The 12,932-nt window shown below is 36.6% G+C and overlaps 1 protein-coding gene across 2 annotated transcripts in view; it reads left to right on the forward strand.

Annotated features, from left to right (window-relative positions):
- Positions 1-12,932, forward strand: part of USH2A (usherin) — a gene marked incomplete at both ends in the record, with an annotated part of 700,457 nt that overhangs the window by 412,309 nt on the left and 275,216 nt on the right. Inside the window, one exon of one of the 2 annotated variants that reach the window (XM_080825193.1) lies at positions 8,505-8,684. In XM_080825193.1, the coding sequence (XP_080681319.1) occupies positions 8,505-8,684 (180 nt within the window). The remainder of the gene's footprint in view (positions 1-8,504; positions 8,685-12,932) is intronic. The other variant, XM_080825194.1, reaches the window with a different exon arrangement.

A 12,932-nucleotide genomic window follows, 5' to 3' on the forward strand; every position in this document is an offset into this window, starting at 1 on the left:
TGTCCTACTTCTGCATTCTCAACAATTCTAGAGACATCTAGAGGAATCCCTGATTGACTTGAGTTAGCTGCATTCCATCCAGTTTTGTAGTCCCCAGGTGGCAGCATCTAATGGGCAGCCCTGTCGTCAGTGTCCACATGACCTCCAGCTATTCTTTCGTTTAAAAAAAAAAATCCTAATTATATTCCTTATCATTTTCTTTGTATATATCTATCATCTTCTCATTCATTGTTATTATCTCTTGATTTTTTTTCTTATGCATTTATTTTCTTATGATTATCTCAAGGCTTTCCATCATGCCATTGATTTAAATTTTATCTGTTTCTATTGTATTCCTTACTTTTTCTAACTTTATTAAATATTTAATGATTTTTTTTTCTAATTTTCAATTTGTTTCTCTGGCTTTGCAACATTCTTTTTCATTGTATGGGGAATATGTGTCATTTTTCATCACAACCATGTGATTACTTTGTCTTTTTATGTTGGGATCTTTTCTTTTCTTTTGGCTATATGTATGCATGTTCAGTACGTTCTTCCCTTAAAATTTATTTTGCTTCTGCCTTGTATGGACAGCTCTGTCCAGACTTTGCTTTTGTTCTGAACATGGCCACTTCTTTTCCCTTCTGGTGATTAAGTTTTGAGAACTGGGTGTTGTGATTAATGTCCTTGTCTGTAACCTTGGGGTAGGGATAGGAGGAAATGGGAGCAAATTCAAGGATATGGATAAATTCATTGGGCTGAATTCTAGGGGATCTAGTTTCACGGTCTCCTCTGAAATCCCATCAAATGTCTCCTGTAGCAGCCTCCACTCCATTTATTTACATACATCTCCCAGTCCTAGTAACACCAGCCTCTTCCCCCCAACTCAACACAGTGTTCGGTAGAATGGCCGTTCTTCCTATTTCTACGGACTCTACTCAGTTCATTTCCCTTCAGATTGAAGAAGATTAGTAAGAGTTCCAAGGATTTTGCTTGGTTTTTATTCCATACTCTAGGAGCAGAGTTAGGAACTATGTTATGCTGAGCATAAATGTACCATATCTTTCTTTTGTTGTGAGGTTTCAAAATTTAATGTCATTAATTTGTTCCTTTTCCTTTATACCTTTTCAGCTGTTCTTGTTAATCCTATTATTTTTGTTCTCCTAGTATTCTTCCATTTTGGAAGGCATTTTAGAAAGGTAATTCTGTCATACTAATTTATCCATTCTTCCCCATAAAGCATAAACTTTTGTAAGTTCACGATTTATTCCTAATTCTCTTCTCAGCAAGGTGATTCATTTCCACAGTTTGGAAACCGTAATGCACAGACTCTAAAATAGCATAGGATTATCCCAACCTCTTGGTACTAATACTTGTGTAATCTATTCCCCTAGCATGTGGTCAAAACCTGTGGCTTGTCCATAACCAAAAGACTATGGCAGAGAAGGTAGGATGTTAGTTCTGTGACATTACATAAGATTGTAACCCATCTTGCTGGGAGACTAGCTCCCTTGCTGGCTTTAATAAAGCAGGCAACCATGTTGGGGAGACCAATGAGAAAGAAATGGGGGCAATTTCTACACAAAAGCCAGCTAGCAACTGAAGGCCAATAACCTGCAGGAAACTGAGGCACTCAGTTCCAATAGCCTGAAAAGAACAGAATGCTGTCAGAAACGACCTGAGTTGGAGGTGATCCTTCCCCAGTAGAACCTTGAAATGGGACTTTGGTCCCAGCCAGCACCTTGACTGCAACCTTTAGAGATCCTGAGCACAAGACCCAGTGAAGCATGCTCAGACCCCTGGCCCACAGGAAGTATGAGATAAGAAATATATGTTGTTTTGAATGGCTTAGCTTGTGATAATGTCATCACACAACAATAGATAACTAGTACAGGAACACAGAACTATGTGACTGCAGAAGATAAAGCAGGCAGAAGTCACCACAGAACATGATATAATTCTCACCCAAAATGGCTGCTCTCCTTTAATAGAGAATCTATCTCAAGCGTATGTAGCTAAGTAACTAAAAAGAAAATTATAAGCATTTCATTATGAATTGGTGGTAAGGTGCTCAGGGATCAATAACAATTGCTGAGCTATGCATTTGATCACAGTAGTACTGGAAGTTCAGTATGGCCCATGTGTTTAGTAAGGTTCTACTAGAATTCCAAAAGGAAATGGCAGCTTCTGTCAATCAGTCAGTCATGTTCATGTCCAAAATTTACTCTGGAAGCTGCAAATCATTCTATGGTAGCATATTTTCCCAAATAGCTCTTGGCTGATTGAGATGATGGCAATAGTTTGTTCATTTGGAAAACTAACACTTTGTCCAATTGGGGAAAATATAAAAAAAAAAAAACCTGACTTTTCAGAGTATAACATAGTTGATGAAAATGAACCCTAAGTTACCACAATCATAACAAACCTCTTAATTTACTCTTGAGAAATCTATCTGCAAGTACACACACATGCACACACACAGTTCTTTCCTGATATTAATAAAATGAGATCCATTTAGGAAAACCTGACTATGGCATATAAAACAAAATTGATGAAAAGAAACCATGCTCCAAAGAACTTTTTTAAATGATATTTTAAATATTTGGAAGAGTAATTATACATTAGTGATAGTCTTTCCCACACATTAAAAACAAAAACAAAGGGGTGCCTGGGTGGCTCAGTTGTTAGGCGTCTGCCTTCAGCTCAGGTCATGATCCCAGGGTTCTGGAATCGAATCCCGCATCAGGTTTCCTGCTCTCCGGGAAGCCTGCTTCTCCCTCTCCCACTCTCCCTGCTTGTGTTCCCTCTCTCACTGTGTCTCTCTCTGTCAAATAAATAAATAAAATTATTTTAAAAACAAAAAGAACAAAACAAAACAAAAAATCCTCAGTATTTATGGAGCTCTTCTTGTTCCTGCACAAGCAAAGACTCAGGGCAGAGGTTTCTGAAGCATCTTTTGGTGAGTTGTTGAAACATCCTCTGGATTTATTCCCTGAACTACAATTGTCATTCTAGCAGAGTGACCACTCTTAAGAGGATTCAGAGAAGTACAGCTTTTACTAGATGACAACTAATTAAAAATCACATTAGAGTAATTACAATAATGGTAAGAAATATGATGCATTAATAGAGCACTGTCCTTCCCAGGGCGCTGAGTCGCTCACAGGTTACCCATTTCTTTCTCTTTCAAAACATTCTGTGGAGAAGACAGCTACGTTGGTGTACATCTATAAATATTTTCTATGTTGGCAACAATTTAAGGCCAGGAATAGGTCCCTTTAACCATATGTTAACTTAAAAAGGAACAAATGCCCAGTGCTATTCGGATCTCTGCCAAGATGCTATCTATGATCATAATGGAGTTTGGAGGATGCACTTGCCTTTTGGGTAAAATAATTTGAAATAATAACTTCAGAAAGAATAAATAAAAGTAACAAATATTAATACATGCTATAGAGTGACCTAGAATTATTAGCTCACATTAAAGTCCTTATTCACCACTTTGCCCAGATCTGCGGTTTGTCATTCTATGTCTTTTGATTTGGGAATTGGCAGAATTCTGTGATAATGAGATGGAGCCGAACAACACTAAAATTGAGACCTCAATATCAGGGAAATATAGCATTGTCTTTTTACAGCAAGAAGTGGGAAAATTAGTTAACACCTTTCCTACCTTCAAGTGTAATTGGATTCAGAAAAAGGCTAACTTAAAGCAGGACCAGGGCTGACATGGAAAATCCTCACAAGGTAACAAGAATCAGTTTGGTTTGTTCGCTGTCATTTCTCATTATAATCTTTGTCATGAGAATGGATTCATGTTGTGCCATTTTCTGTTCTTGTTACAATCTTTGTCACATGAATAAGATATCAGGATGTTAATGCCTGGCATACAGTCTTCTGTGTGTGATGATACTGTACAAGACTACGCTGACCTTTGCAATATTATGTATTCTGATTGGTTGTTCATTTCACCTCTTTCCCACAAGTTAATAAGGCTGTAAAAAGGAGAGAACCGAAATGGCCAGCCAGTCAAATTATAGAATATTGAAAAGGTCAGAGCAGTACAGCACAGAGGAAAAAAAAAATTATGGAATATATGGTGCATTAAAATTCTTGTGACAATGATTATAACAAGAATGGGAAAGGATACCCATTTATGTTGTATCAATCTGGAGAACCCCATAGGACAATATTCCTGAGACAGCAATCATTTACGCCTCCCTGGATCATACGTGACTATTTATACTGGTTTTTGCTTAAAAAAATAATTGTATAGAAAATGCCCTACTATTCAACAAATTTAAGATTTTAGCCTTAAAAAATGGGCATGAATGCTATTAACATTTTTGTAAGATTTCATATCCGAAGCTAAGAAAATGTTTTTTACAAGTAAGATCTGTTGGGCATAGATTTATGTTGGCTGTTTCTCAATTTAACACTTTTTTCTTCAAAATAAAGTAGAAAAGTAGGCCTGAATGACTTAACTTCTTAGAAAATCCTTTAAGAAGTAGAATGCCCTGAGGGAGCATCTAGGAGTTTATTTGAAAATTTTAGGAATCTAACCAAAACTACTTGTTGTTTTTTGCTTGTGATGCATGATGTTGGACAATATACAAAAGATCTTTCCTTCCCCTGTATCTTCAGTGGTGAGATTGAAAGGGGGAGAGAGAAATACTTATCAGAAATGCGGAAGTGATTTTTCTCAGGTGTGCAAAATGACTACTCATTTTAAAAATTATTTTTATGTATACTTAAATATTTCTTATGAAATAATTTACTAGGTTTTTTTTAGTTTGTAAAGGTAGATCTGGTTGAAGAATCCACTTTATACGTTCTAAAGATGCATTATTTCACTAGTAAAGATTTTATAGCCCAAAGCTAGAGTCTAAAGGCATCATTAACAAGGATGTCAAAAGTGACCTAAGTATTTTGGGAAACAGACGAGATGAATTTGGATCATTACTTTAAGACTAGCTTGAACATAGATTAAATAATCCTAAAATGAGTTTTTCTGCATGCTTAAGAACAATCACCAGTGATTCCTGGGCCCTGACTTCGAACAGTCTCATTTGGTAGGTCTGGAGTGGAACTCAGCTCTTTGGATGTCGATGAAGTATTCCCAGGTGACTCTGATGTAGGTGGCCCCTGGAACACCAGTGTGATGACCACGTCTGCAGAGTGCTTAGTGTGATCCCCAGGTTAAAGCCCAGTGGTGCAGACCACCCCCAAAGAGGTGGATGAGGGGAACTTGACTTCAGAGTTAGTGCCTGGTGGCAGGGTGACAGCAAGGTTTGGTTCCAGGGCCTTCACCGTCCACTTATACTTACAAATAGGGTCAGTGCTAAGGGAGACCAGACAGAAATGGTCACCTGTGATAGGCCATGCTTATCATTTTAGCATTTTCTAGCTTGATTCTTGAGGCTGAACCAACGGGGCTGCATTTTCCAGCCCACTGAAAACAAAGTTTATGCAGTGAAAAGCAGTAAAGCGAGACCCTCTCAAGAGTGGGGAGGCGGGTGGCGGGGGGGGATCTGAGGACTTGCATTTTAAGAGTTTTCCCCCAGGATCTCAGAACTCAAACTGGTCCAGTTCGAAGGAAGAAACAGAAGAATAAAGTGGAGACAGAGACAAAATCTGTGGATCTGGTTTTGGTTTTAAATCTGGGGGTTTGTGAGCTTCACCAGGGGTTGGAATCCTGACCGTTGCTCCAGGCTTATGAATGGAGCTGCATGTGAGCGGGATACGGGAGCATTGGACTCACTCAGCTGTGCGGTTCCTGGAGATACACAAGTTCTTTTTTGAGCTGAACAAAATGGTTATGTAATTGCATACTTCTCATAATTATTGAGTAATTATATACTTCTTATAATTACTGAGTAATCATTGTTCTATAACTAGAACTTAATGTTACAACTAATTGTATAATTACCATGTATTAATGTTATCTGGGAAACTTAGAATAGAGTGGTATTTAATATATTTGCCCCTGCCATGCCATTTTCAAAGATAGCAAAATTGTTTGTTTTACAGCTAGAAATTTGCTTTAGAAACAAACAAAATATAAGGGAAAAAACCGCTCACCAATACTATAATCTTATACGTTAACTCCTTGTTCTTACATTTGCACCTGGCTTGAAATTTTATAAAATAGTGTTCTCTTGGCTTAATTTTAGAATTCTCATCATTATTTTGTAGTCTTCAATTTTTTGTAAGGTATGTGCTGTTACACTACTTCAGAGGCAATTAGGCATCTACCTGGGTCTTGCAGGATAAAGCTGACCTTTTTGAAATTTTACAATTGGGTATGTGACAACAGCAGCAATTGTTTCAGCTATAACTGAAAATTCTTCCAGAGTTAGACATTATGGGACTTGAGGTCTTCAAATGCAGATAATGTAATTTTTCTTTGACAGTGCTTACAAGGGATTCATAGTAAATCTTAACCAGGTTTCTTGAGTCCAGGAGTGACGTCTTATACGTCTTGAGCATATTGTTATCAGAACCTAGCAAAGCCTGCTCTCTGCATGCAGTTGGAGTCAATAATCTGTCTAATCAGGTTGACTAGTTACAAAGAACCCATGAGGGCTAATAGAGTGTCATTTGGAAATGTCTTTTCAAGGCAACTTTTCAGGTTTCAGAACTTCTTGTTGATATGTGCTCCACATAGATCTCTCTGTGGTATCCATTTCCATTTTAGGAACTTAAAACAATTCTTAAGCAGTGAATATATCTTTATCTTATTTTATTAAAACTGAGTAGAAATTATCATCCCCATGTTTTAGCCCCTAAGTACATTTATTCCCTTGGGAATAAACCACTCCCTTGTGCCAATTTCAAGTTCAGAGCAATAAATTCTTGCATGACACTAGGGATTTCTTCTGGTCATGGGAAACATTTAACTTACACCTGTGTATTTTGCCGCAGTAATTTTTTTTCAGCTACATCCTTCTTCCCAAAACTATTATAAGTATCTTTTAAAGTTTTTTGTGTATTTTTAAAGTTTTTGTCTGCCTTACCCACATTTCACGAAAATGCTCAAACTAGATGTGAGATCCTCTTTCACGTCATTTGATTCTTTATTAATTTTAGAGTTTGATGTATAACATGATTGGGCAATGACCTAGGGGTAGCAGATGTGATTAATGTTGTTTTGTTCATTGAAAAATATTAGAATTTTAATTCATATACATTGTTGGGTGGGAGAGAGGGAAAATGTAATAGAAGGATAATTGCTACAGAGGAAGTAAAATACAGAGTGTAGAATTCTTCATCACTTGCTAGTTGTAAATGTTTGTTTTGTATGTATTAGTTTGTTTATAAATATTTTGTTTGTAATGTATCAGTTGTACTATAGCAAGAACAGTTACACTTCCTAGTTGCTGTAGATGAATACCTATTATACGCTGGGTAATGTAAAGAAATGATCTCGCTTAATCTTCACAGTAACATTGCAATCAAAGTATTATCATTCCCTACTCTCAGATGAAAAACATGAGACTCAGACATACTGAATAACTTAGCAAAGGGCACACTCCTCAAGAATGATAAGGACAGGCTCAAATGCAGAACTTTCTGACAATCAAATGCATGTACTTTTCTTTGCACCATATTCTGCTACAAAACTGTGTCCAAAATATGGTATTTTTGATAACTATTACAGCTATTCTGTTTATCATACAGTGCAAGATCATTATTGGTATGTGGTCATACTTTAATTTTTTCACATTTAACCGGTAAAGATTGTATCATTATCTGGAAATCGTGCAAATATGCTTTCCCCTTAAAGTCCGACACCATGTGTGTTTTTTATTCATTTGCCTATATTTGTAGAATCTGTGTGGGGGAAATTAAAGGGACATACAATAAAAGTGTTTTGGCAAAGAAAAAAAGGCTATTTGAGGTAAATATTACTATTGTTAACAACTCCTTTTAGGCATAATGATAATTATGCATAATGATTTAGGCATAATGATAACTAAATTTTACTAAATTTCAGCAATATTCTGAAAAATTCACCTCATAAATATACTATTTATATCCAGAACCATTCTAGATGGTGGGGAAAGAGTGTGATTTCCTCCAGTCTGCATAGCATATAAAATCCAAGAATGGGGGTGCCTGGGTGGCTTAGTTAGTTAAGTGTCTTGCCTTCTGCCCAGGTCACAATCCCAGCATCTTGGGATCAAGCCCCATGTCTGGATCTGAGCTCAGGGGGGACTCTGCTTGAGGATTCTCTCTCTCTCTCCCTCTGTTCCTTCCCCCACTCATGTGTTTTCTCTCTCTCAAATAAATAAATATAATCTAAAAAAAAAAAAATCCAAGGATGGGGGGAAAAAACCCTCAAGCAATTGTAAATAATCCATCATGGAATCAATTACTGTGCCTGTGTCTGAGTTGTCCTTGCATGCATGATACTTGTGAACAGCTGCACGCCATCTTAGAATAACAGTTCAGTTGTTTTGATCACTGATGAATGAATGAACTCTTAAATATACACTAATTTTCATAATTTTCCTTTTTATCAGCAGTTAATAACTACACTCTTCTGAATGGCACACAAGTCATGCACTGCGGTGAAGAGACCAATGTTTGGGTACTCATTGAGGGGCTGGTTCCTTTTACTAACTATACTGTGCAAGTGAATGCTTCAAATAGCCAAGGCAGCTTGATGAGTGATCCCATAACACTGGCAATGCCACCCGGGGGTAAGTCCATGAACAACATTGGCTACATAGATTTATATAACTGCTCTACTATAAGTCTCCACTGAGTGCTTCATTATTGTGAAAATTAATTTTTTTTTTAGAACTTAGAGGCTCAATCATATTTCTGGTTGTTTGGGTTGTTGTTTTGTTTGACTGAGACCCTTTTATGGATTTTTTTTGTTCTGTTGAGACTGCTTTCATCTTGCACTGTGTGTATGTACGGATATATATCATACATATGTATCTCTTGCTTTGCATGTTAAAAAGACTGGGAAGTTTTTGTTTGTTTGTTTGAGACTTCATTTAGATCCCAAACTTGCATTTTTAGTTCGAGTTTTGGTTCTCATTCCTGGTTTTTTGAAGAAAATTATATATCTGTACCTTTCCATTTGCCAAAAAAGGGCAGTGTGCAGCAAATGGAAAGGGAAAGCTACTCACACCACTGGAAAAACACCTTTAACTTCCATGCCCTAATAATTAGAGTTCAATAGTGTCACTTTTATACGTGAAATGTGATACAATCCAGATACTTTTAACTATCTGAATAAATAACCGATTTAACTTATTTAGAATTATTATTTTGATCTGCAGTCACCTCCACCCTTATTTTAACCAATTGTGTGACTAACTGCTAAGAAGAAAACTCCCTGTTAGATTGGTAAGGGCAGCCCTTGAACAAAGCGTGCCTCAAAATAATAAGAGCGTGATTCTCAACTGAGTGTTCAGGAATGTCTGTTTTCTGAAGGTACAAACGGCAAAGGACTCTAAAACACCCAACTGTAGCTCAGCTTCAAAAACCAGTGTCTCTGGGGGCGCCTGGGTGGCTCAGTGGGTTAAAGCCTCTGCCTTCGGCTCAGGTCATGGTCTCGGGATCCTGGGATTGAGCCCCACATCGGGCTCTCTGCTCAGCGGGGAGCCTGGTTCCCCCTCTCTCTTTCTGCCTGACTCTCTGGCTACTTGTGATTTCTCTCTTAAAAAAAAAAAAAAAACCACTGTCTCTGGACTAAGGGAGAATGTGGCTACATCGTTAAGCAGCAGGACTGGATAAATACTTCTCCCATCACAAAGGGTTTAAGAGCAGCAAAAGCCTCCTCACAAGAGGACAATGAAGAGTTAATTTGTGGTTTGTATAGAATGCTTCTCCCAAGGAAAGATTTAATACCTGCTCTATCATTAAAACCACTCACTGTTATCTACCTTTCATGACATTATAAGACTTAATGAATAGATGTTTACCAAAACACCTGAAACTCTAAATGGCGGAAGCCACATTGTTTAAGAATGCTTGGAAGAGACAGTTAGAACTGAACGACTCACTGTCACATTTCATAAACCGATAATAAAAAAAAAAATTAAAAAAGAAGAATATTGGATTTAGATAGGGGCTTGTTTAAGAATTGAAACCAAAAAACCACAATAAAACAAAATCAAGAAAAGAAACCTTAGCCATTCATATCTTCATTTTTAAATTTTTAACCCAACATACTGGAAAGGATAGAACATTTAATGACTCTATACCTTAGTATATAATAACCTTTATTCACACTTAAAAATTAAACAGTAATTAGTGCCTTAATGGAGATTTTTAAATTACATAGCAATACCTTCTTAACAGGATATGTGGGAATTTAATGAGTTATAGATTCCTTTTATGGCATTCATACTGATTTAGATGGCTTGTAATTTACAGCAAATTATATCATATTCATAAAATAGGACCAATTTAATTCATTGTTCATGCACTTAGGAATGCCTAGTAATTTAGAGTAAATATCTCTTGGTGCATGTATATATACAATTCACTTAAACATAGCAAGCTTCTCATGCTAACTCAGTATACAATCTGTGCCTGTATCTGTCAGTGGTTAGTAGAAGAGTTAATATTACGCAAACAGGAAGAAACTAAAATTTTCTTTCCAGCCGTACAGTCGAACTGAAGTCAACTGCTGAGTTTACTTTTATGTCTACTCTGTGGATGCTTATTCATGCCATAATCATGCCTTCTGTAGGCTCATACTCTCTGGGCATGATGTAATTATTCACTTTCTAAACTCAGAAATCCAGAATTTGGGAGATGGCCCTTCACCAAAAGAGGAAGCAAAATGTCTTCAAAGACATTGATTTGCTCAAGTTTATTGTAGCCATTAAGACATACTTTTTTTTTTTATCATTAGATTGTTGTTGATTACAATTAGGAAACTTATAGCTTTGAAATTATCTTTTTTATGACCTTGTGGCAGTTTAAAGGTGACACCTCATTGATTAAATAGGTTTTAGTTCATGCTTCCTTTTACTTAATGATCTGAAAACATATTATCCTGATTTACACATAAAATCATGCTGAAAAGCATGTGGCATTCACTAGAATATGTGTGTTTAAGTAGAATTAAATTAGTACTGAGAGTTATTAAAGAAATCTTCCATGCCTTTGTCCAGTGAACTGTGCTTTGTACCGAAATGAATAATAAATGAACCGATGTACAGAAGTGAACCAACTTATGGGCAGAGAAGGTTCTGTATGCTCTTTACTTTTCCATTATATTTGGATTGTTACCATTTTTTGCCGTTTCCTTGATTCAAATATTAAGTCTCTTTTTTGGTGATGTGGAATTCCTGCTGTCTCTCACTGCTGGATTATGCACGATTTGTAATGGTAATACCCTTAGCTATGTTTTCTTCTTAGTATAGTTTAAAAATATAATAATAGAAGGTTTAGGCAAAATAGACATGCTATTTTTTTCTTGGTCAAATGTTTGCTATCAAATGTGGTCTGGAAAACTGCCTTGACCCCCTAGATCTGGCCAAGTCCTACTCATTTTTAAGGTTTCAACTTAGAAATAGGTCCTTCAGAAAGTTGTCTTTTACCAACTGAGGCTGAGATAGGGCCCCTACGTGTTCTAGAGTACAATCATGTTATAGTGAAATGGCCTGTCTGACGGGACTGTCACAATCACTGGTTATAAGACCCCTCACAGCAGGGACTGTTTCGTATTCACAATTTGATCTTCAGTGCCTAGACCAAACCTGGTGCATCATAGGTGCATAATGAATAATCGGTGAGTGAAAGAATCAATCAGCCAGTCAGTCCAGGTAGCTTGATTAAGAATTTTAAATTGTAAGCTTCTCATTGCTCAAGCCTGTTCATGCCTCATCTTCTATCTGAGCAACCTTCTATTGTAACCAGCTATGGAGAATTTGACCCCCTCTGCACACTGTTGTCCAGTATAGGGATACTGTGGTCATGCCTATGTGACTAGGACCCCAGACTGTAAGGAGGGCAGGGCATCAGATATAAAAAATACTCTCAAATTGCTCCAACTCATTGCTCTTTGATACCCTCACTATGGTGGGTTACTTAGGTAAGTGTAGGACAGAATGGTTATGAAATGCCTTATTTGATACCGCCTTTCTCTATGTTTCTATTTTTCTGATGAGAAAGAATAATGACGAAAATGCAGTTTATACCTCAGTAAAGCTGGAAAAAAATTTTTTTAAAAACCAGTCAAACAAGATCTCAAATCCTAGTTAATTCCATCACATCTCTCTGTTTCCTTGCTCTTGTGTTAAGAAAATTAATTTTATTAAAAAAAAAATAAGGCTCTCGACTTCAACTAAACAAGCAGAAAAAGGAATATGATTAAACAATCTGATAAACACAAGTTATTTTGAAGATGGAAATTAAGGCAAGTGGGATCATGGAACCAAGAGCTCAGCACAAAAATGCACATTGGCAAATCCAAATCACACATGCTTTTTATTTTAAATATTCGTTTGAAATATTATTTGGTCAACTGGAGGAGTCTGGGGGGTTATTATTCCTTCATTTCTGTAGCATATCTCTAACCACTTCCACGCTTAGCTTTTTGTATTTCTACAATGACTATATTATTTGGTTGTTTGTAATAACATAATGCTCATATTTAGCAATAGGATACTCATAGAAATGAAGAATATATTTAATCTGAGCTCTTGAATAGCATTATAGTGAAGGTTCAAGAGTTCTAGGAAAAAAATTAAAAAATAAAAACGGAATCCAAATGTTAATCCATAAATATGAAACTTTCCTGTGACCTTTACCCCTTCAAGGTCTGGAGTTACTAATGGGGTTAGGATTTCAACTCTTAATGGGGCTCAGTGCATTAGTGTTTTGTATGCATGGAATTCAGCATTCAGTTTAATAAGTGGTTGACATTGGTGATGTCCCTTAATTTGCTTAAATCTAATTGGCTCTTTTATCAGTCAAACCTG

The sequence above is a fragment of the Martes martes genome (genome assembly GCF_963455335.1).
Source record: "Martes martes genome assembly, chromosome: 15".
NCBI lineage: Eukaryota > Metazoa > Chordata > Mammalia > Carnivora > Mustelidae > Martes > Martes martes.